Source organism: Lissotriton vulgaris, chromosome 2_1, assembly GCF_964263255.1.
Source record: "Lissotriton vulgaris chromosome 2_1, aLisVul1.2, whole genome shotgun sequence".
Lineage (NCBI taxonomy): Eukaryota > Metazoa > Chordata > Amphibia > Caudata > Salamandridae > Lissotriton > Lissotriton vulgaris.
The window spans coordinates 392,736,437-392,757,867 of record NC_141687.1 but is presented as its reverse complement, the minus strand read 5'-3'; the positions used below and the strand labels follow the sequence as shown (position 1 = coordinate 392,757,867).

Genomic DNA, 21,431 nt, shown 5'->3' with positions numbered 1-21,431 from the left:
AGCAAGCCTGGAGCAACCAGGAAAGCAGTTTGGTTTCAAAGGTTCGTCTTCAGGAGGCTCACTAGCCAACGGGCTAGCAACCGGGAAGACGCGTCAAGCTGAAATGCAAGAGTGGGCCCCACGCTGCACTCGTGGAGTGTGTTGGGCTGAGCTTAGGTGCAAATGGTGCTCGGGTCGGGGGCTTCTTGTACCCCAATGCACAACTGCGAGGGTACATTTTAGATATGTTGGTGGATTCAGGGAGGCCCGTAATGCAGAGGTTTCTCCGACGGGAACGGGCCTCCAAGTCCTCATTCTTCTCGCGGATGACTGCCAATATTGTATTCATTTGGAGCAATTTCTGGCGGTCCTGTGTAGCGGCATCCTCGGCGTCTAACACCCTTGTCTCGACATGGAGTAAGCGATTGTCGTGAGAGTCGACTCGGGCCTTGACAGAGTCCAAACGGGCTAAGAGCTGGTCCAGCTGGGTCATGATGCCAGTCACCATTGACTTGACATCCAGCATAATGGCCTTGAGGTCGTCATCACGGGCAGAGGGGGCTTCTGTGGTGACAGCAGAGTTGGCGCCTTCCGAACAAGCACCGTCCTGCCTCGAAGATCTCCGGAGATCAAATGCCATCTTGGGCTGTCTAGGGTCTGTTTTCCCCATGTTGGAAGGAGCAGATGATAACGGGTGGGGCCAACACAGAGGAGCCGGAGGTCCAGCGGAACAGGAACGTGCCTCCCACTAGAAACTGCCAGTGTACAGCAAAGAGAATGTCAAGCAGGAGCACCCCCAAGAGAGACCACAACAGTCCAGAAGGATGGCCCCGGGGAGATCAAGGAAAACCAAGGTGGGGAGCCAGCAGAATGACGATGACCTCACCCCGTGCTCCACCACAGGAGCGAAGAGCAGCAATGGAATGTGAGCTGGGGCCCAACCAGACGAGGACGTTGCAGGAAGGCACGGCCCAGTAGGCTCACAACAGCCTGGTTGACGTAGGGTCCGAAGGAGCCAGCAGCCCACGCACCCACGGGAGGCGGCAAGCCGGCCGCTCAACCCACGATATGCCGCGGGGCCAGGGCACCCCGTGTGAGGGCAGGGATGATGCTGGCAGAGAGGGTGCTGGCACACCACAGCCCAAAGTGAAGCAGGCGGGTGAAGGGAGGGAGCCCCCAATGGCAGCAGGAGCCTCAGGACAGTAGCAGGGGCCCCACATCCCCCCAGGGAGTAGCCCGAGACGAGGAGACCATCAGAGGCAAAGATTGTCACTCTGGGGCAAAGTCCGCATCCGCAGGGCTCAATGGCGGCAAGAAGGGAGGCTCGCATATGTAATGGTAGCAGGCTCCGGGCTCCAGTGTCGTCCCTGGGGGGGGGGGGCACAGGCAGAGGGTAGATGAAGGGCGTGGGCCTGTAAGGCAGCAATACGGGGCCCACAGCAGCTAGAGATGGGGGGGGGCGCAGAGTCCCAGCGCCGACCCCCGGGCCAGAGACCAGGCTGATGAGGAGTGCGGCAGGATGGCCACAAGCCAGACTCAATCCCCGGCCAACGATGCACGGAGGAGGGGCCTGGGGCTGAGGATGACAGGAGCAGCCAGGGAGCCGGGCACCAAGCAGCCGGTCTCCAAACGTGGGCAATGCGCAGGATGGCAAGCCAAACAAAGGCACAGAACCAGCAGGGAGCCGCGGGGGGACCGCCGTCCAAACCGCCACACCCGGGTGCAAGCGGCCGCGGGATGCTGAATACACGGGGGCCTACCAGGCGCAAGTCACCAGGCCGCAGCACCCCAGGCCGAACGGAACGGTTTGTGGGCCCCCAACCCCGCCAGTCGAGCCAGAGAGGCTGTGCCACTCACCCGATGCTGCCAGACCCTGTCCCAGGATCCGCTTGAGCCGCCAGGAACGCCAGGCGGCCTCCGAGTACCACAGCAGAGGAGGCAGCCGAGTGCAGGCCCAAGAGCGGAGGCCCAGGCCCGGCCCGGATTGCTAAATCTTCATCCACCGAGCCTCACTGAAGGGGGGCAACGAGGCGGATCAGCTCCAACAGCCAGGGGAAGCGGAGTGCAGAGTTGGAATGGAGGTGAGTTGCGGATGCCTGGCGGATTATGTCAGATTCTACAGCTTGGCCGGCAGAGCCCAATCAAGGTGCCACCATCTTGCAGCCGGCCAAGCCACGCCCCCCCAAATCACATTTGAAATGTAATCTTACCGTGCAGCTTTCAAGTTTGCTCTTTGGCAATTCATTGATCTGAAACTTGAAGTACTTCAAATCCTCCTTGGTTATATTTTCAGACAGTATAAAGAGCATGTGTCTGGAAGTAAGATAGAAAGTCATCACTAAATAAAATATAAATACAATTTTCAAAGAAAGGCTTGTTAAAATACTGGTTTTTGTACAATTGAAAATAATACATTTCTCTTTTGCATCTCTTTTCCTAGCCTTCTTCCTTAACAATATTCAGGATTAAGATCACATAGATTGAAGAGGTTGTAAGTTGGTAATTTGCACAAGGTGCAATTTGGGGCAATATGTGCTACTAGAACCATTTCGGAGCCCACTGCCTCTATCTTTGTCAGACGCATGTCCTGTTATGTTTTAAAAACAGATAGGTAGCTGTGGTTATAACAGATGTTGCACAGTACTTAACTGGTTAGGGTAGAAAGTATACAGAGGAATACTTGTTCAAAGACTAGTGCTACCACAGTACACATCCCTGCTACCTGTAAGAACAGTGACGGTGTTACTCCAAAGACTAATAGCCACAATAACTTAAAAACAATATAGTGGAGCAGGCCAACAATTTGCATAAAGAAGGTTTGGGGCAAATAACCAGAAAAGTCAGTAGTCTGTAAGTCCAAGGCCATGTGATATATATATCTATTTTTCTCATCTTTATTGTGTTTACACGCTTCCAACCAAGTACATGATCACTAGCCCACATGTTTCATCCTTAACCCTTTTGCTGCTAAGCCTCCCCCCGCCCCTGTGCTGAGCGTTTTTTTGACTATTCAGAATAGTTTGTGCTTATGCCCCTGTAACCTTTTGTCCACACAAGGTATCCATGCTAAATGTGCATCCCTTTCTTCCAATATAATGGGGATTGTAAAGGTACCTAAGGTTTGTGGATTGCCGTGGAGGGGACCTGGAGATTATTTTGTGGGGATCCACATAAGCCATACCTTCCTGGACACCGCATGGTGTCTTGTTTTCAGAAATGTGTGGGTTTGGTAGGTTTCCTTCGAAGGTCGCCAAGCCCGGGGCCAAAAACCCAGGTACACCCAGTTGCAAAAACAGGTCTTTTTGTGATAGATAATTTTGATGTTTCCACAATCTGTTTTGGGCCGTTGGCTGTCGCTGGTACTTGGCCCACCTACCCAAGTGAGGTACGATTTTTATCTGAAGACCTGGGGGAATACTGGGTGGTAGGAAATTTGTGTCAGCCCGGTGATCCCACAACTTTACCACACAGAAATTAGATACATTTTTTATTTTTTTCAGCTAAAATTAAGATTTGCGTACAGACCCATGGGGCATATTTACAAGGACGGAGTTAAATTGATTGCCGCTTTCGCGGCAGAAAACTGCTGCTAAAGCGGCTATAATACGCTTGATGATAGGCTCTTGAGCATTCCAATAGAAGCCCATATTATGGTGTAAACTTGGGCTTCTATTGGAATTCTCTGGAATTCTCAAGAGCCTATTATCAAGCCTATTATCGCCGCTTTGGCAGCAGTTTTCTGCCGCTAAAGCGGCGATAATTTTAACTCCGTCCTTGTAAATATGCCCCCATATCTTTAATAAATGCAGACAGCAAGCTATATTCTAAAATTCTAGCAACTAGATTGGCACAAGTTATATCTCCGTTAGTCTCTAGGTATCAACATGGTTTTATACCAGCTCGGAGCACGGTTTACCATATACACAGGGTGATTGCAACAATAGATTATGCCAGTGTACAGCAAAAGCATATGGGCATAATTTTATTAGATGCTGAAAAAGCGTTTGATCGCTTATCATGGCCGTTCCTCTGGGCCGTTATGTTAAAGATGTGGTTTGGACCCTGCTATATAACATCTATACAAAGGGGAACATCCCTTACAACGCATTTTTTACAACGCACTACCATTACATCGCAACCATTACAACGCATACCATTACAACGCATTGCGCTGGGGGGCGCTCTAGGATAGGGAATATATTTAATTTACTATCCAACACCTTCCCTGCTATCCACGGGGACTGGAGTTGGAATAGTAAATTAAATAATTCCCTATCCAGCGCCTAAAAGCATTATGCGTTGTAATGGACTGCGTGGTAAAAACCGCGTTGTAAAGTCATGCGATGTAAAAGCATGCGTTGTAGTGACACCAATCCCTATACAAACTATATATAAAAGACCATGGGCTAAAATATGCACTATGGGTAGAAAGTCAACCTTTGTAAATATTACTAGGGGTACAAGGCAGGGGTGTCCTTGCTCGCCCCTTTTTTTTTGCTATGTATATAAACCCACTTTTAATACTGTTGGAGACAACCAATGGAATACAGTCAATGACAATTGGGCAACATCAAGTGCGTGTTCTCGCTTATGGTGACGACATAGCGGTAGTGACGTCTGACCCAGAGCAAGCGGTAAGAGAAATTGAGAATTTAACGCAGAGATGCAATGAAGTTTCAGGGTAAAGGTTGAATGTATATATAACCCATATTATTTGTACTGAAGGACTTTCTCCAGGAGAAACACGGGTTACGCATGAAGCTAGATATTTGGGTATAAAAATTAGGATGTCACTTCAAGATGTTGTGGATGTCAATTGGGCAGATATAGTAACTTCGGCACGGCGACAATTGGAGCGAGTTGAGTGCTTGCATTTGTCTATGGTAGGGAGATACAATGTGCTCAAAATGTGTATACTCCCTAAGGCAATGTACTAGGTTAGGACTGTACCACTTGAGCTAACACGCCTTTAATTGCTACAGTTACAACCCCTTGCTGATAAGTTCATTTGGGGACAGAAGAAACCTCGCTGGGCTACCACTAGAGAGGGGGATGGGCAGTACCGAATTTCACATTTTATTACTTAGCATACCTCCTGCAAAATATGCAGTATCTTGTGACTGAAGTAGAAGTGCAATATGCAGAAGCGCCGAATATATACCAAATGTCGATGGGGTCTCAGGTTAGTGAGGCCTTATTTAAGTTTTTTTCACCTAGTGTTTTAAGAGGACGCAGTGTAAAATTTTTAGTACAGCATATAAAGCCAGGAAGATAATACGCAAATTGGCATCGATCAGTTGTGTAAATCACTATACTCCTTTGAATGCTATAGAATTATTTCCTGCTATATTTTGGGATGTAAAGATGGGTAGATGGCGTGATAAGGGGATTCGGCATTTAGGAGATTTGTATAGTGGTGGGATAATAGCTTCTTTTACAGAATTAGTTGAACAGTATAATTTATTTAAGCATTACTTCTTCAAATTTTTACAAGTTCGTGATTACTTAATTAAACATTGCAAATATTTATTAGTGACACCAAATGTATTAATAGAGGCAGTGAAAAAAAGAGCTAGGATCGGGAAACTATATGGTATATTGACAGAGACTTTATGTGATGATATAGAGAGACATGGTGGGAAGTGGAGGGAAAGATTTGGGACTACAGGAACATGTGTGCAACAATAAATTTATACCGCAGCTAAAGTTATGTTGACAGCTAATTTGTGCACCCAGCATTATAAAACTTTGTTTAACTTATATCATACCCCTGTCAAAAAGAAGAAGTGGGGGGGGGGCCCACGATGGGACATACTATAGATGTCAGATGGAGAATGCTGATATTGTACATATTTTTTTGACAGTACAGGGTTAAATCAGTTTCGAGAGGAAATATTGCAGTTTTTGACTCATATTACAGGGGTTAATGTGTGTATTTCTAGAGAGGTGATGCTAACGGGAGTGGGTGAAGGTATTCAGCCTTGTCAGGCATGTTATCCATTTAGATATCTTATATTTATGGCAGCTGCAGCTGCTCGATTGTGTGTTGCGTCTGTGTAGCTTCATTCTGAAGCACCATAGTTTGAAATGTGGCGTGCAAAGTTGTATAACGTATTTAATTTGGAATATAGATTGTATAGCATTAAATCGGTGAAAAAAAAGCTGGGGGCTCTAATTTGGGGGCCTATGATGCAACACATGGACATATCGCTGTGAATAACATTAGCCTCCTATATATCTTGGTTGTTTTTGTTTTCTCTCTCTCTTTTTTTCTCGTGTTGTATAAATTATGTATGCATCAATGATTTAACTATTGATTTGTAAGTACATTCATGCAATGAACTGAACAATAAAGAATTTAAAAAAAAAAAGATTTGCAGAGGATTCTGGGTAGGATAATGTTGGGAGATTCATGCAAGTCACACCTCCCTGGACTACTCTGGGTGTCTAGTTTTCAGAAATGCGTAGGTTTGGAAGGTTTTGCTAGATGGCCGCTGAACCCGGGACAAAAACACAGGTGACACCCTAGAAAACCAGTTAGTTTTATGATAGATAGGTGGGCATCTGAGGTTTGCAGGCATCGATGGGAACCATTTTGGGCATCCCAGACCCATAAATACACAAAAACAAATCCCTGGTGCCTAGTGTGCTTTCTGTAGTACCGGGGAGGGGCAGATCAGTGCCTATTGCCCCATCTGCCTCCCAGGGGAGGTAGAAAGGCTGTGGAATTGTTTTGAGGGTGTGGGCATTGGCATGCCCATTTTGGGCAGCCACCACCCCTACATATAGATAAAAACAATCCCTGGTGCCTAGTGGGCTATTGCCCCCATCTGCCTCCAAGAAGGGTAGAAAGACTGTAGATTTGTTTGGGGGGGTGGGGGCATTGACATGCCCATTTTGGGAAACCCCTCAATACAATAAGAAAAATAATTCCTGGCATCTAGTGGGCTTCTGTCCCCCCGATGGGGCAGATTGGGGGCTATTGCTCCATCTGCCTCCCAGAGGGGGGCAGAGAGACTTAAAATATTGTGGGGGTGGGGACATTGGCATACCATCTTGGAGGGGGTTAGATCAGGGGTTACTGCCAACTTCTGCCTCCCAGAAGAGGCAGAAAGACTGACATTTTGTGGTGGCATTGCCATACCCATCTCAGGCAGCCCCCACTCCTAAATAAAATAAGAAAAATAATACCTGGCATTTGGTGGTTTTTCTGCCCCCCCCAGGGGACAGATCGGGGCTATTACTCCCATCTGCCTCCCAGGGGGGGGGGGAAAGACTGTCAAATATTGCGGGGGCTTGTGGCATTGGCATGCCCATCTAGGGAAGCTCCCACCCCTAAATATAATATGAAAAATTATCCCTAGCATCTAGTGAGCTTTCTGCCACCCCGCAGACAGAATTTAAAATATTGTGGGGGTGGGGGCATTGGCATGCCATCTCGGGCAGCCCCCACCCCTAAATAAAATTAAAAAAAATAATCCTTGGCATCTAGTGGACTTTCTGCCGACCCAGGGGTGCAGATAGGGGCTATTGCCCCCGTCTACTTTCCGGGGGGGCAGAAAGACTGTAAAATATTGTGGGGGTAGGGGCAGCCCTCACCGCTAATTATATAAAAAATAGTCCCTGGCATCTAGTGGGCTTTCTGCTCACTACCCACCTCACACTTGGGCTAACGGCTGGGATCCATGTGAGTATCCCTTTCTTATCCTTTGCAAGGGGCCACACCCTCCACACGAGCTGGTCCATTACCATTCAGGTGTCCCTGCAATCATAGGTCCTGAAAAGACCCTACACTGCAGACGGGGTCGAAACACCGTCAATAAGTTGAATAAACAAACCATTGTTCACCAGCACTGCTCACTGTATCTAGCGCTGTATACTGCATATATATATGTAATGGTCGTTTATATGAAGCATTGGAAACCTTGTATATATTTCAAAAAGATGTCACTAATTTTCTAGGTTCCGTTTTTCACTGGGACACCTTTCACTCAGAACTATATGTTCAAATGTATTACTTTGTAACAGTATTTAATTTCAAGGATTATATCAATATTTTCGGTTCAAAAACAAATCAGAGGTGTATTTGCTTCCTTCTCTCTCCAATATCACTATAACCCAATATATTGCTATGGTGCTCATATACACTGAGATTACTTCATTATGAGTTACTATAATTGACAGCATGACAGGGGTAATGTGTGGTGCAAGCTGCAGTGGCCACCTGATAAGAGGGCTGGCATTTATTTTTTTTACAAACTGATCACTGCTGAGGACCATAATGCCAGAAAAAAGATGTCCATATCCTGGATTTGAAATGTTAACACCTTCTGCACCATGTGTTCTGAGGGATGACTGTATTAAAAGATATAAACCGTTGGCTGCGTGATGATTCTTGTGTTGCCCTGTGTCCAGCATTGGCATCTTAACATAGCTCTATATTTTATGAGTAGAGCAGTATTTAATGCAGTCAATAGAAATGGTACCTTCAGAAACAATATGTATTCCGATTAACATTTTTCAATTTACTTTTACGTCAATAATAAAAAAAACATTTTTACTTCAGGGATCGAAGTATTTAAGGGTTACAAAAACCACAAATAGTGTAATTCAAAGATAAAAAAACAAAGCCGGTGAATCCCACCCATTTACATGCCTTACATACTGACCAGTGCCACTCCTTCTTGCTAACTAACAATGCTCTCTCTGCCGCTGAAACTTCTTGCTAATTCTCTGTTTGTATGGGGATGGCGGCGGAGGTATACAATTTTTTTGTCAAATGTTTTTATTGTTTTAATTTTATACATAGTTATGACGGGCATTTCAAACATAAACTTACAATTGTGTATCAGGCTATTCGTCAACACCTAAGTGTGCGGCAACACAGGAGTCACTTGCATTCAAACTTTACGTTAATTGGAGCTTGGAGTGCTTACTCAGGAGCCAGCCTTATTTTAATCCGAAGGCCATGATGCAGTCTCTGACGTTACACTATAGGAGCAGTGTGTTAACCTTGTGATAGCCTGTACGGTCCTTACAGACCATGAACCCCGATCACTGAAACAGATGGTTTACTTATAAAACAAAGGAACCATAACAGTAGCAGCAGCAACCCATGTATACATATGTAACTCCCTCTCCCCTTCCCCACATCCCGCCCCCTAGGGCCCCTTAGGCACACCGCAGCTACAACCGCATTAGTGTGGTTTCACTCGTACCTGAACTAAAGTAAAATAAAGTGCTACCAAAATATCATGTCAGTGTATTGGCATAGGGCGTGTCTCCGCCTGTGTGGTCATTATCCGTTCCCTCCAGATGTCTCCCATGCCTCTCCTGTTCCATTCGCTGAAGCGCACAAAGCATCTGCTCCCAGTGAGCCGCTATAGGCTCCTTCCGCAGCCCCAGCGTTTCCTCCCTTCGGATGGCTATCCCCTCTGCCCTAGCCCATGCCTGAAATGACCAACTCCACGGATCATGTGCCTTCCATCTCTTTGTGAGGAGGCGTTTTGCAACCACTAGTCCCAGATCCAGGAACCGGGATGCTACCTTGTCCTTAGGGGTCCTCCTGAAGTGGTGTAATATGTACTTGGGGCAATCAAACGGTATGATGCAACCTGTGCAACCCTGCAGTAACCCACTAATTGCGCGCCAGTATGTACCCAGCCCGGAGCAACTCCATAGCATATGCAAAAATCCCGCCCCCAGCTCACTACACCTGGGGCACAGCGTGTCATTACGATGAAAGTATCTGTTAATCAGCTCGGGTGTGAGGTAAGCCCTATGGTCGATAAATATCTGGATTTCACTGAACCGCATGTTTCTAGGGATGCGCACTGGACTTTTAAGTATCCTTTCCCATTCCTTGTCCACCAGTGACTGCCCCAGGTCCAATTCCCATTTGCGGCGGAGTGGATCTAAGCTGATAGCCGCATGTTTCCGCACCAATGCCGAAAATCAGCGGACCAGGTGCCTGCCCCTCCCCATGACGTGCAGATACTGCATGGTTAGGTGTTGCCCGGGCTCCGTAGTCACATCCCCCCATTTGGCAGTCAGCCTTGCTATCAGGGAGCGGTGTGCTGAAAACCCCCCGGGAGGGAGTCCCTCCTCCGCCTCCTCAGTATAAATCTCCGAGTGTGCGAATGTCAGCCTCCCGCCATAGGAGCCGTGAGCACCCCTCCTCCACTGGGGGAGCCTTCCAGAGGTATCACAGGCGCGTAAGGGATGACATCCTTGGTGAGATATAGAGCCCTCCGATAACATTTATATGCCACCGTCAAGTGGAGCGGCGTGGCCGCGCCACAGCAGTGGTAGGGTGGAAGAGTCTGTTTATTTGTTCCAGCGAGTACGGTGGCAGTTTTGTGGCCATATCATCCCTACCCCTATCCGCCAGCCAGCAAGTGACCCATTGCATCTGGGCAGCAAGGTAGTAATGTTCAAAACAAGGAGCAGCCAGTCCTCCCTGATCCGGCGGTAGGTATAACTTCGCTAGCGCCAGTCTATGCCGAGGGGTGCCCCAGATAAAGTCCCGCGACATCCTAGTAAGCATGTTAAAAAAGGCGGCCAGTATAAAAAGGGGCAAATTAACAAAATGGTACAGGAGTCGAAGGAGCATGACCATTTTGACAAGCGCCACCCTGCCCGTGGTTGTCAGCGGAAGTGTGCCCCAAAAGCGCACCTGCGATTTTAGCGCCGTGACTGCCCTTCCCAGGTTCCCATCAAACAAATCATTTGGATGGCGATAGATCTGTATCCCAGATAGCGAAAGGTACCCTCCCTCCATTGGACCTGGGTATCACCCAGAAAGTACCCCGGGTCAGTGTTTCCCTCTCCAAAAGCGTAAAGGCAGGATTTCCCCGCATTTACTCGGAGCACCAAGATGGGGGCGAAGTTCTGCAGTAGTTGGGCCAGTTGTCCAGGTATTTGCCCCACATCCCTCACATACACCAACAGGTCATCAGCGTAGAGCGACACTTGGTGGACCGTGTCCCCCAGCGGTATGCCATCCCCCTGGGTCGCACGTATAGCAATGGCTAGGGGCTCAATTGCCAGCGCGAACAGTAACGGGGATAGGGAGCACCCCTGCCTAGTGCCTCGGCCCACTGGAATAGCATCAGAGATGTAGGGGCCTAGCCGTACTCGGACTGTGGGGTTTTTGTACAGTAGGTCGACCATCTGGAGGAATCCCATGTCCAACTCATATGGTAACAGCAATGCCGACCGGTAGCCCCATTCTAGGCAACCAAATGTCTTCTCCAGGTCGAGGATTAGACATCCCGCCTTGGGCCACTCATGTGTGGCTTCAGCTGCCACCCTAAAGTACCTCCGTAGGTTCAGCGATGTGTTCCTCGCGGGGACAAACCCATTCTGGTCAGCGTAGACCCGGTGGGGGGACCACCGGTGCTAACCGGTCCGCCAATACTTTTGCGAGGATTTTGTAATCTACATTAAGCATCGCTAGAGGCCTATATGATCCTAGAGCTGTGGGGTCTCTGTCTGGTTAAAGCAGGGAGACCAGGTATGTCTCCAGCATTGAAGGAGGTAACAACCCCTCTTCCACCGCTGTGTTATACAGCATGTGGAGTAGCTGTGCCAGGGACTCACAGTATGCTTTGTAGTACTCGTCAGGTAAGCCGTCCGGTCCTAGAGTCTTCCCAGACGCCATGGACTTGATCGCCTCCCCAATTTCCTCTAAGGAGAAAGGCTCATTAAGCCCCTCCTTATGTTCCTCTGAGGCTGTGGGCAGTTGTATAGAGTTCAAGAATCCCTCCAGAAGATTCCCAGGGCCAATTCCTCTGGCGCTGTACAGTTGCGTGTAATGATGGGTTAGAGCTCAAAGGATCTCACGTTGCGTATACACCAGCGTCCCCTCCGCCGTGCGAAGCGCTCCTATTGGGGCACGACTCCCCTCCTGTCGCAGCAGCCAGGCCAATAGGTGGCCTGCTCTGTCCGCCCTGGCATGTGTTCCGGCCGTGTGCGCCATGTAATTATGGCATCCAAAAGTTCCAAAATTTCTGCATGTTGGGTGCGGAGGTCCCCCAGCCGACCGGCCTGTCTGCCCCCCCCCCTCTACTTCACGCTCATATTGTAGTAGCTCAGTTTCTAATCGTGCAAGGGAGGTTGATAGCTTTCGGCGTATATTCCACGTGGCTCCCAGGCAATGCCCCCTGATTGTCACTTTGTGGGCGTCCCATTCAACTAACGCGCTGATCGCCGTCCCTCCATTAATGTTGAAATATGCTAGAATAGCCGTTCCCAGGGAGGAGCGAAACTCTGAGTCCTCCAGTGCGCACGGCTGGAGTCGCCACGTGGGTACAGGCGGGCAGTCTGCCTCCCAGCTGATATGGAACCACAAGGGGTTATGGTCGGAGTTCGTCCTCACCAAGTATTTTGATTGTGCAATAAGCGGCAGCAAAGACTGGGAATCCACCATCCTGTCCCTTTTCCGGGGTGACCATTTTTCACACAATCGTATACTCAGATATTATCGCTTCCAAGTTTGCCTCTATGTAAATGTTTTGGTCTTCTCTTAGGTTGCTGATATATTGAGCTATTATCAAACAAAGCACTCTGATATTATCGTTTTCATGCTTGCCGCTATTTAAATGTTTTGGTCCTCTCTTAGGTTGCTGATATATTGGGCTATTATAACTTTATAGCATCCACTATTTAACTTTATAGCATCCACTATTAAGGATAGTTTGTGGGTTGAATCATAACTTTATAGCATCCACTATTAAGGATAGTTTGTGGGTTGAATCAAAGAGTCGGGGAAAAGGTAATAGGAGATGGTTCGATTCTGCATGTACAAAGGCACTCTCTGATCTTAACAATGCCTTACATGGGGTTCCTCGCGACCTGATATTGGTTAGAGGGTTAAGGAAAATGTATAATGAAGCCCCCCTTTCTCAATGATAACTCAAAAGCTCGCATAGAAATAGCGATTGCTGAGGACGAATGGGTCGATCATTTTTCCAAACTCTACAGCTGTTCGCATGGAACACACCAACCACTGCCTGATATATCTGGGGAGGAAATGGGTTGGAACTCGAAATTGGTTGTAACCCTGGAAGAAGTCATGGCGAGTATTAGAACAACTAAGGGCGGAAAGGCTGCAGGCCCGGACGGGTTTCCAGCAGACCTGTTTAAAGAAAATAGCGAGCTTTGGGAGCCCATGTTCGTACAACTTTTTAATGCTGCCCTTACGAGGGGTCTAAACGACTCATGGTTCACCTCGGTAATTGTGCCAATATTCAAGAAAGGAGATAGACAAAATTGTGCATGCTATCGACCCATTTCCCTTCTTGATTCGTCCATAAAGATCCTTGGCAGAGTCATTTTAGGGAGTCTCCAAAACCGGGCAGAGGATAATGGGATAATTAGTGACCTGCGATATAGCTTCAAGAAGGGTGTAGGAACAGTTGAACAAGGCCTAAATTTATTTATTTTGCACCAAAAATACACTAGGGTTAAGGGGGAATGCATATATTTTACATTTGTCGACCTCACATCGGCTTTCGATTGTGTTTCCCATAGTAAACTTTGGGCAATCCTAGATAGTTTAGGGGTGGAAGAAACTATTATTCGTTTTCTAAGGGAACTATATTCAGGTGCCACAGCTTCTGTCCGTTATGGGAAGGATGGAGAATGTACCAGATCCTTTGGGATAGGCTGTGGGGTACGTCAAGGGTGCGTCCTGGCCCCTTTTCTATTCTTAATCTACATAAATGGTCTTGAACGTGCACTACTACAAGAGTGCAGGGATATGCCTATGGTAGCCAAAAGATCGATCCCTGCACTCTTGTATGCGGACGACGCGGACCTAATGGCAGAGACGCCCCTAGCCCTACAGGGCCTGACACCATCTTTTAATAACTTTATGTTGAACCTGGATCTAAAAATTAATTGTACAAAAACGTTCTCCATGAATTATGGCACAGGAATTAAGAAACTGAGGAAAATTATGTATATAATAGATATCCCCTTGGATTCTACCCCTAACTTCCTTTATTTAGGTATCCTGTTCCATGAGACCAGCACATGGGCAACTGCGGTTAAAGCGAGAACTCTTTTGTTCTCAAAAACAATAATGGCCCTAAAAAATTGTATTAAAAAAATGGGGGAAAAAACGATCAGGAAAATGTTAACTATCTATAATGCTACCTGTATATCAGTTGTCCTTTACGGATCAGGTCTCTGGGGATAAGCCAACACAAAAACAATCCAAATAGCGGAAAATATGTTTTTGAGGCACATTTTGGCTGTATGTGAGTGTGTCTCGACCTATATTTGTCATGCAGAACTTGGTCAGCCACATATCACAGACACAATTAAAATTCAGCCCATTCTTATGTGGCACAGGGTCTGGACAACAAATGAGTGTGTACTGAACCGCGCTATTCTTAGGGATGTTTTAAACCTAGAAAATGTAAGTAGGATCAAATGACTTGATTATGTTTAACGTTTCCTTGTTGAAATTGATTGCCAAAAATATTACGGTAATCCACTAACAATGGTTAATATACCTAGGAGGTCACTGAAAAAACAATGTATGGAACACTTCCAAGAGAAAAGAGCAAAAGAGGAAGTAAAGAAAAAGACTGATTCCTTACATCAATTGATATTAACTGGGGACAAACTACAGCCATATTTAACTTTATACATGACCAATCATGAGAGGTTTGCCCTCACACGTTTTAGACTGAACATTCTTTTTAGACTTTTGACTTTCCCTGTTATGAACTTGTGGTCTCACGATTTAATTATGTGCCCATGTGACGACTCTTCAGTCCAATCTGACATTCATGTTTTATTCTTTTGTAAATTTTATACACTGCCTCGCAGGAAATTTATCATCCCAATCCTAAAGGAAATTAATTTAAATCGATGTCGCCCAGCGTTTTTAGAATTGCAGAGACTAGACACAGTATTAACTGTCGCAACTGTCTCAGAATTTAAACAAAATTTATTTATATTACGGAAATCAATTTGTATGAATGAATTTTAACTGTTTCGATGTTTGGAAAATTGCTTTTTATAGGGAATCTTGTGTAATACTTCTTTGTATATGAAATTTCATGTTGTATGCTTTTATGGTTATTGCTAATTAACCGAATTAAGTCATAAAATTGAATTGAATTGATATATTGGGCTATTATAAAACAAAGCACCTATTAATTCAGGCATGCCATTGTGCAGATAATAATTGTGTATCTTCTCTAAGATTGCTTACTTTCATTGCTCAACCATCAATAAGGTTCACTTGTATTACACCACTATCCCACAGTTTTGGGTTTTCTATGAACTAAGAAATCACTATACCAATGTACCTTTACATTGTAGGGTTTCCACGGTTAGCAGGGTGTTTCTATAGTGATCACTCTTGCTTCATTTCCTTCTGCTTCGTGCAACAATGTAAATTTTGCATTTTGTTTCTTTTATTTCACTTTCTTATTTTATGTCCTTCCCAGCCCTGAAGAGTCATAGCTGTACCACGTTGTGACGAAACACGTGTCGGCTGGTTTGTTTCTTTCAGTACTGATCTGGATTGACTTATAAATCCAGCTGCTTGAAACTCGAGATGTCAACCTTCATTATTTCTTCAAGAACATTGTTTTAGAATTTTGGTTTTTACACCAAAACGTACTACACTCATACGTGTGCACAGGACTTTTGTTCATATTGGTCGTGTGGGTCTTGACCCACACTCATGCAGGGGTTGTTTTTTGTTTGGGCTTGTTCCCCCTCACCTGATTGCACTGTATATTCACTAGCTCCATTCTAGACTCTTATACTCACATGCTAGAGCGCCATCACTTCCTGTAAATAATCTAAGCCCGTCACTGATACAGACTCTTCGCAGAGCTACTTGGTAAATATGTGTTCGATGCCTGGGAGGGAGTGGGTCGAGTTTCCTTACACCATGCTGAGTATGCAGGTGCAGTGCATGAACTCCTGTGTGAGTGAGTCATGCTGCCTGGGGCTCACTCACTCCACACTTGTAAATTGCACCTGCACAAGGCTTCTTCTCATTTGCAAAGTTCGGCGCATGGGCAGCCCCCCACACCTCCGGGAATGACTGCTTACTACAACCATAGTGGAAACAACATTCAGAGCAATGAAAACAAGTTCCTTTGATGCAAAAAACTGTTAACAAAAACCATGTCCAGCTAATGTAGATCTGGCAACTTAAACAAAACAGCAACAAATAACAAACAAACATTGGCCTAGCCAATCGGTCACGCTTTTTGGACCTTATAAGTATTTAGTTATGCCGCAGAATATCCTTGGTGCAACAACACCAACTGTTGCATGGCTAAACACTTATAAGGTCCAAAATGCAAGACCTAATGGATATGACAATTCTTGTCTTCTGTTTCCCCTCACAGTTGTTTCTTCCCCCCCTCCGTTTTCCCTCCATTGCTCGCCGCTCTTCCCGGACCCCTCCCCTTCCGCCCGCTCCTGCCTACCAGCTGCTCGTCCCTCCCACCCCCCTTCTTAAGCTGGCCACCGCGGGGAATGCACGTGAGTCCTCAGACTTCGGTCATAGGACATCACTCCCCACAAAGTTCAGAGGTGCTCTGTGCCGCCTCTGATCCATCCAACCCCTGCTGCAAGGTTCAAGCCACCTGCTCCCCTTTTCCACCTCAGGTTCCGCCTCAGTATTTTGCCTGATACTTTTTCCTTCATTGAACTGCCTCTATTTTGTGCCTGATATTGTTCCCTTCATTGTACTGCCTTCATTTTGTGCCTGACATCGTTATTGTGTCCTTTTTCTTCTGTTCCCCCTTGCTGTTGTTCTTCCCCCCCTCTGTTTTCCCTCCATTGCTCGCCGCTATCCCCGGACCCCTCCCCTTCCGCCTCGCTCCCGCCTCCCAGATGCTTGTCCCTCCCACCTCCCCTCATATGGAGGCCGTGCAGCGGACGGGCGCAGCGGGCGCACTACTGGCTCGCCAAAGGCGTGCCTAAGGCAAGGCCGTCTGCGCTCGTCCGCGCCCAGCGCCAGACCCTCTGGCCCCCGTGGACGCCACAACGCCCGACACCGCTACAATACCAGCACCCTCCGCGCACTCAACACTGGACGATCACACACCTGCTTCCTGGCCGCCCCGAAGCACACCCATGGACCCTTCACCTGCCGGAAATGCAGCTTCACCAGAATCCGCCCCGCCAAGCCGCCGACCAAGAAAGAACCCAACTACCTCAGATGCATACTCCTTACTCTGAGAACACCCGCCAATTAGAATTTGCAGTGGCATTAACAGTAGTGGTGCAGGGATTTTGCAGCACCCCCATAAAACCATGACAAAGTTCAGATACAGAATCAACAGGAAAGAGCCCTGCGCTCAAGTACAAAATGTGTTGTGAAAAGCAACTTTGTTTGGCTAAGTGCTGCTAACTCTTTTATAACGAGAGCTGTGTTTACTGTTCCTTTTTCTGACTGCATGTTCAGGGTATTTGGTCATCTTATCTAGTAGCACTCTTGTTGGAGTACGGGTGAATGGAGAATGCCACTGGGAATAAGGCAGCATGAGGATTGGTTCCAACTTGCTGCTCCGACTGAACAGTAAGCAGGGAATATGGGTATCCCATTCCGAGCTTGTTCTCATTCAGGCTCCCCACAACCAGCTCGCCTGCCAATGTCCGAACAATTGTGCCATTGGGTAGACACATGATTAGTGGAGTCTGGTAACCTTTGAAAGTGGTGGGCCGAGCGAAGTACTCCACCACTTCCCCAAAAACAAAACCACTCCCTCCCCTCCAAAAGCCCATAATTAAGCACACATTCATAAAAAAACAAAAAAAAACATTTCCTTCCTCCAAAAGCCTATATAAAGCAGCCCCTCCCTCCACCCAAAATAACTCCAACTCTAACTCTAACATTTTAAATAAATTAAAGGTAAATAAACTGTACTTCATGACTGCCACACATCGTCTGTTACTCCACGGTGAAACTGCAGTCTGCAGTGGAGTTCCCCTAACCAATTCTGACTTTGCGCTCATGCTGTTAACCTGCATGAGAGAAGCTCAAGAATTGGATGGAGCAGGCTGGTCAGATGCTCCTTAAGGCCCTAGAGGCCTATGCTTGCTCTCCACCCAGCAGCTGTCTAACACTTCTGAGTGGAAATCTGCACAATGCGCATGTCAGGCTGCCCATCGCAAGACGGACGGCCAAACTGACATGTGCGCTTTGGAGCATCTGGCCAGCACTCCAATTCTGTACGCTGCCAATTAGCAACAGATGACACACCCCTTTCTTGGTTTGGGGCACTGCGTGTGGCGCACACATTGGAAAAATAAAATGGCAATGAAATCATGTTGTATCCTTGTGCTTCATGCTGCGCTCGCCACATCGCATGCTCTGGAATGTGGAATCCTATGCTTAGGTATTCCGGTGATTCCAGTGCAGCGGTTGGCGTGGGCTCCTGTTATCCCATCCTCGTCGCCAGTGAAGTATCCGTGAAGGAATGAAGTAGTCAGCTCAGGTTATCGAGGTAAGTTATGATTTATTGGTAATGCGAGATCGAGATAACAGGAGCCCACGCCAACCGCTGCACTGGAATCACCTGAATACCTAAGCATAGGATTCCACATGGTGAGGGTGAGACCGTTGTCTTGTAGGATGGAAAGGACTTTAAACAAAGTGGTTCCGGATAACTTAAGAAACACCGTTTTGGACATGGCTCATGAGGGTCACCCAGGCATGTCCAGTATGAAAAAAAGAATCTCAAGACCGTCAAAACCATGGGAATGCGTTTCTGTAGACATAGCCGGTCCAATGTCCTTTGGTCAGAGTCCAGTGTACGCCATTGTCCTGATAGACCAGTTCTCTAGTTGGCCAGAAGTGAAATTCGTTCCCCATGTATCTTCTAGGGTGGTTATCGATTTCCTCAATTCAATTTTTGAAAAGGAAGGTTTTCCTTCTTCTATTCTTTCCGATAATGGCACACAGTTCACCTCTGCTGAGATGAAATCCTTTTGTTGCAATCATGGCATTTCACACAAGCGCTCTTCTGTTTACTATCCTCAAGGCAACGGCATGGTTGAAAGGTGGATTAGGGTACTCAAGGAGGGTCTGCAACTTGCTGTGTGCAACGGTGAGAATTGTTACGAGGCTGTTAGAAAACTCTTATGGAGTTATCGGAATACCCCTAAGGGTAATGGTGATCTGTCTCCTTTTGAAATGATGCGAGGGAGGAAAGGTGTATGTAATTTAAGCCAACCTTGGATGCGAGACCTTGTGGATGGTAAACGTGCTAGTTGTCGTGCTCCTGTGGTGTCTTCCAATTCCAGCAATCCCTGCAAGGTTGGTGATTGGGTGCGTGTGAGAAAGTCTGGTTTTCTGAGATCTGGTGTATCACGTTTTTCTGACCCGTTGTTAGTTGTTAGAGTAGGTAGGCAAGTTGTAGAGTTATCAGACGGGAATGTGTGGAGTCTCTCTAAAGTTGTCAAAGTTCCATCCCTCCTTAGCAGTTCCGGTTCTTCCAGCCATTCAAGGACCACTCCTTCTTGTTCCAATTCTCATAACCCTCCTGTTTTCCCACGTTCTCTTCAGCCCTTTCCCATGCACACTCCTCATTCAAGTTTTTCCCGTCAGAGGAAAGCTCCTATATGGCATAAAGATTACGTCGTAGGTGTATAACCCTCATCTTTTAAAATGTTCTCAATGTTATGAATTGTTCTCAATGTTATGAATTCTGCACAACCCTCATCTTTTAAAATGTTCTCAATGTTATGAATTCTGCACTCATTAATTTGCTTGTATGTATTATATGTCCAGGTTAATTCTTTTCTTTTCTAGTAAGGAGGATGTGTTGTATCCTCGTGCTTCATGCTGCGCTCGCCACATCGCATGCTCTGGAATGTGGAATCCTATGCTTAGGTATTCCGGTGATTCCAGTGCAGCGGTTGGCGTGGGCTCCTGTTATCTCGATCTCGCATTACCAATAAATCATAACTTACCTCGATAACCTGAGCTGACTACTTCATTCCTTCACGGATACTTCAAATCATTTATTTTATAGCCATTTTATTTTTTTAAGGGCAGCTAGCAGTGGGTGTTGGGGGGACGCTATCCCTTACCCTGGTAGAGAAACTGCTGCTGCACATGATAAACACATACAGATCATTCAACTTAAACTTCCATTTAAAAACATTTTAAAATATTTTTTGTTAATATACCCGTATGATGATATCCTGAGAAACGTCCTATTCCAGAACTGTATAGTCTCTTTTGAAAAAATAGACGGAAAGTCATGCAGCTTTCTGTTACAGAATGTGTTGCGAGTCTGGGCACTGAGAACTAGACACAGTTTTGCCCAGATGAAAAAGTATATATGATAACTGAAAAGACCTACGATAAGTTGGTTGTAACTGGTTTTATGTGGTACAATTTAGAGGTTTTCAAGTAACAGAATGTGATTGTGATGGCTTCTCACTATGCGACACAAAGAACTATCTAACTATAAGTAGAAGATGACATTTGGTGGAAGCACTTTTTCAAGACTTTAGGAATTTAGACATCAATTCCACAGTCATTCATCCAATCACATCAAGGTTACTGTGCTTGTTCTCACCCACCTGTACTGAGACACTTTTGCCTGGCCTGGTAGTTGAAGTGCTCGCTCAATCTCTTCTTTGCTGCCACACAGTTTTCGTTCAAGGACGTCTATGCGTTTGATTCTGAAGAGCAGCTCGCAGAGAAAGGAAAGATCACCCTCTTGGAGAAGTCCTTCCTCCTGCAGCTTCAGGAAGAGGTCCTTGGCATCTTGGATCTCCTGCTGCTGCCTCAGGGAAACCTGCTCCAGGCACAAGAATTTCAGGGACTGCACATCCTCTGTGTCCAGCGCCTCGCTAATATCGTACAGAAGCTGGTATAAGCCCATCATAGTATCTGGATCCAGATCCAAAATGTTACTGAACTAGAAACAAGGAGAAATGTTTTGAGTAAGAACTACCGTTAAGCAGCATGTGAGACTGGTCCATGTGCTAATAATACAGAGTGTGATGGTAGAAGCTCTGCTCCTAATTAGCCCACCTTCCACTTCATTATGTACTAGGAAGAAGATGTAGTAAGTTGCATAAAATGATGGTGTTAATAAGGCCTTGAATTGACAATGAGGGTTAGCTGTAGGTATTATTGGTCATAAAAAACGCTAACTACAATACTAACATCACCCCTCTTTTTCCTGTTCGAGTGCAATTAAACTCTCTGTAGGGTGGTTTGCTTAATGCCTATCCTAGACTTCTCACCCTTTGCTCTTGTTTGTGTCTCTCTTTGCGGGTAACTGTCTTGAACTATGTTCTGATCCCATCCGCTAACCGCACTTTCTTTCTATATCCATCTTTTTTTGAACTAGTGTCATTGCCTCTGACAAAGTAACACAAGGGAATGGCCATTGTAGGCAACACCAAGGTTAATGTGAGGATTATAAAAGTCAAGATCATCTCAAGGT

At 46.3% G+C, this 21,431-nt stretch overlaps 1 protein-coding gene across 1 annotated transcript in view; it reads right to left on the bottom strand.

The window, feature by feature from the left end:
- LOC147730437 (caspase-8-like) overlaps positions 1–21,431 on the bottom strand; it is a 199,637-nt gene that overhangs the window by 106,696 nt on the left and 71,510 nt on the right. The window contains exons 2-3 of the mRNA XM_086955249.1: positions 20,557–20,897; positions 2,173–2,292 (exon numbers count right to left, since the gene is read on the bottom strand). Coding sequence (XP_086811375.1) covers positions 2,173–2,292; positions 20,557–20,864 — 428 coding nt within the window. The 5' untranslated portion in view covers positions 20,865–20,897. The remainder of the gene's footprint in view (positions 1–2,172; positions 2,293–20,556; positions 20,898–21,431) is intronic.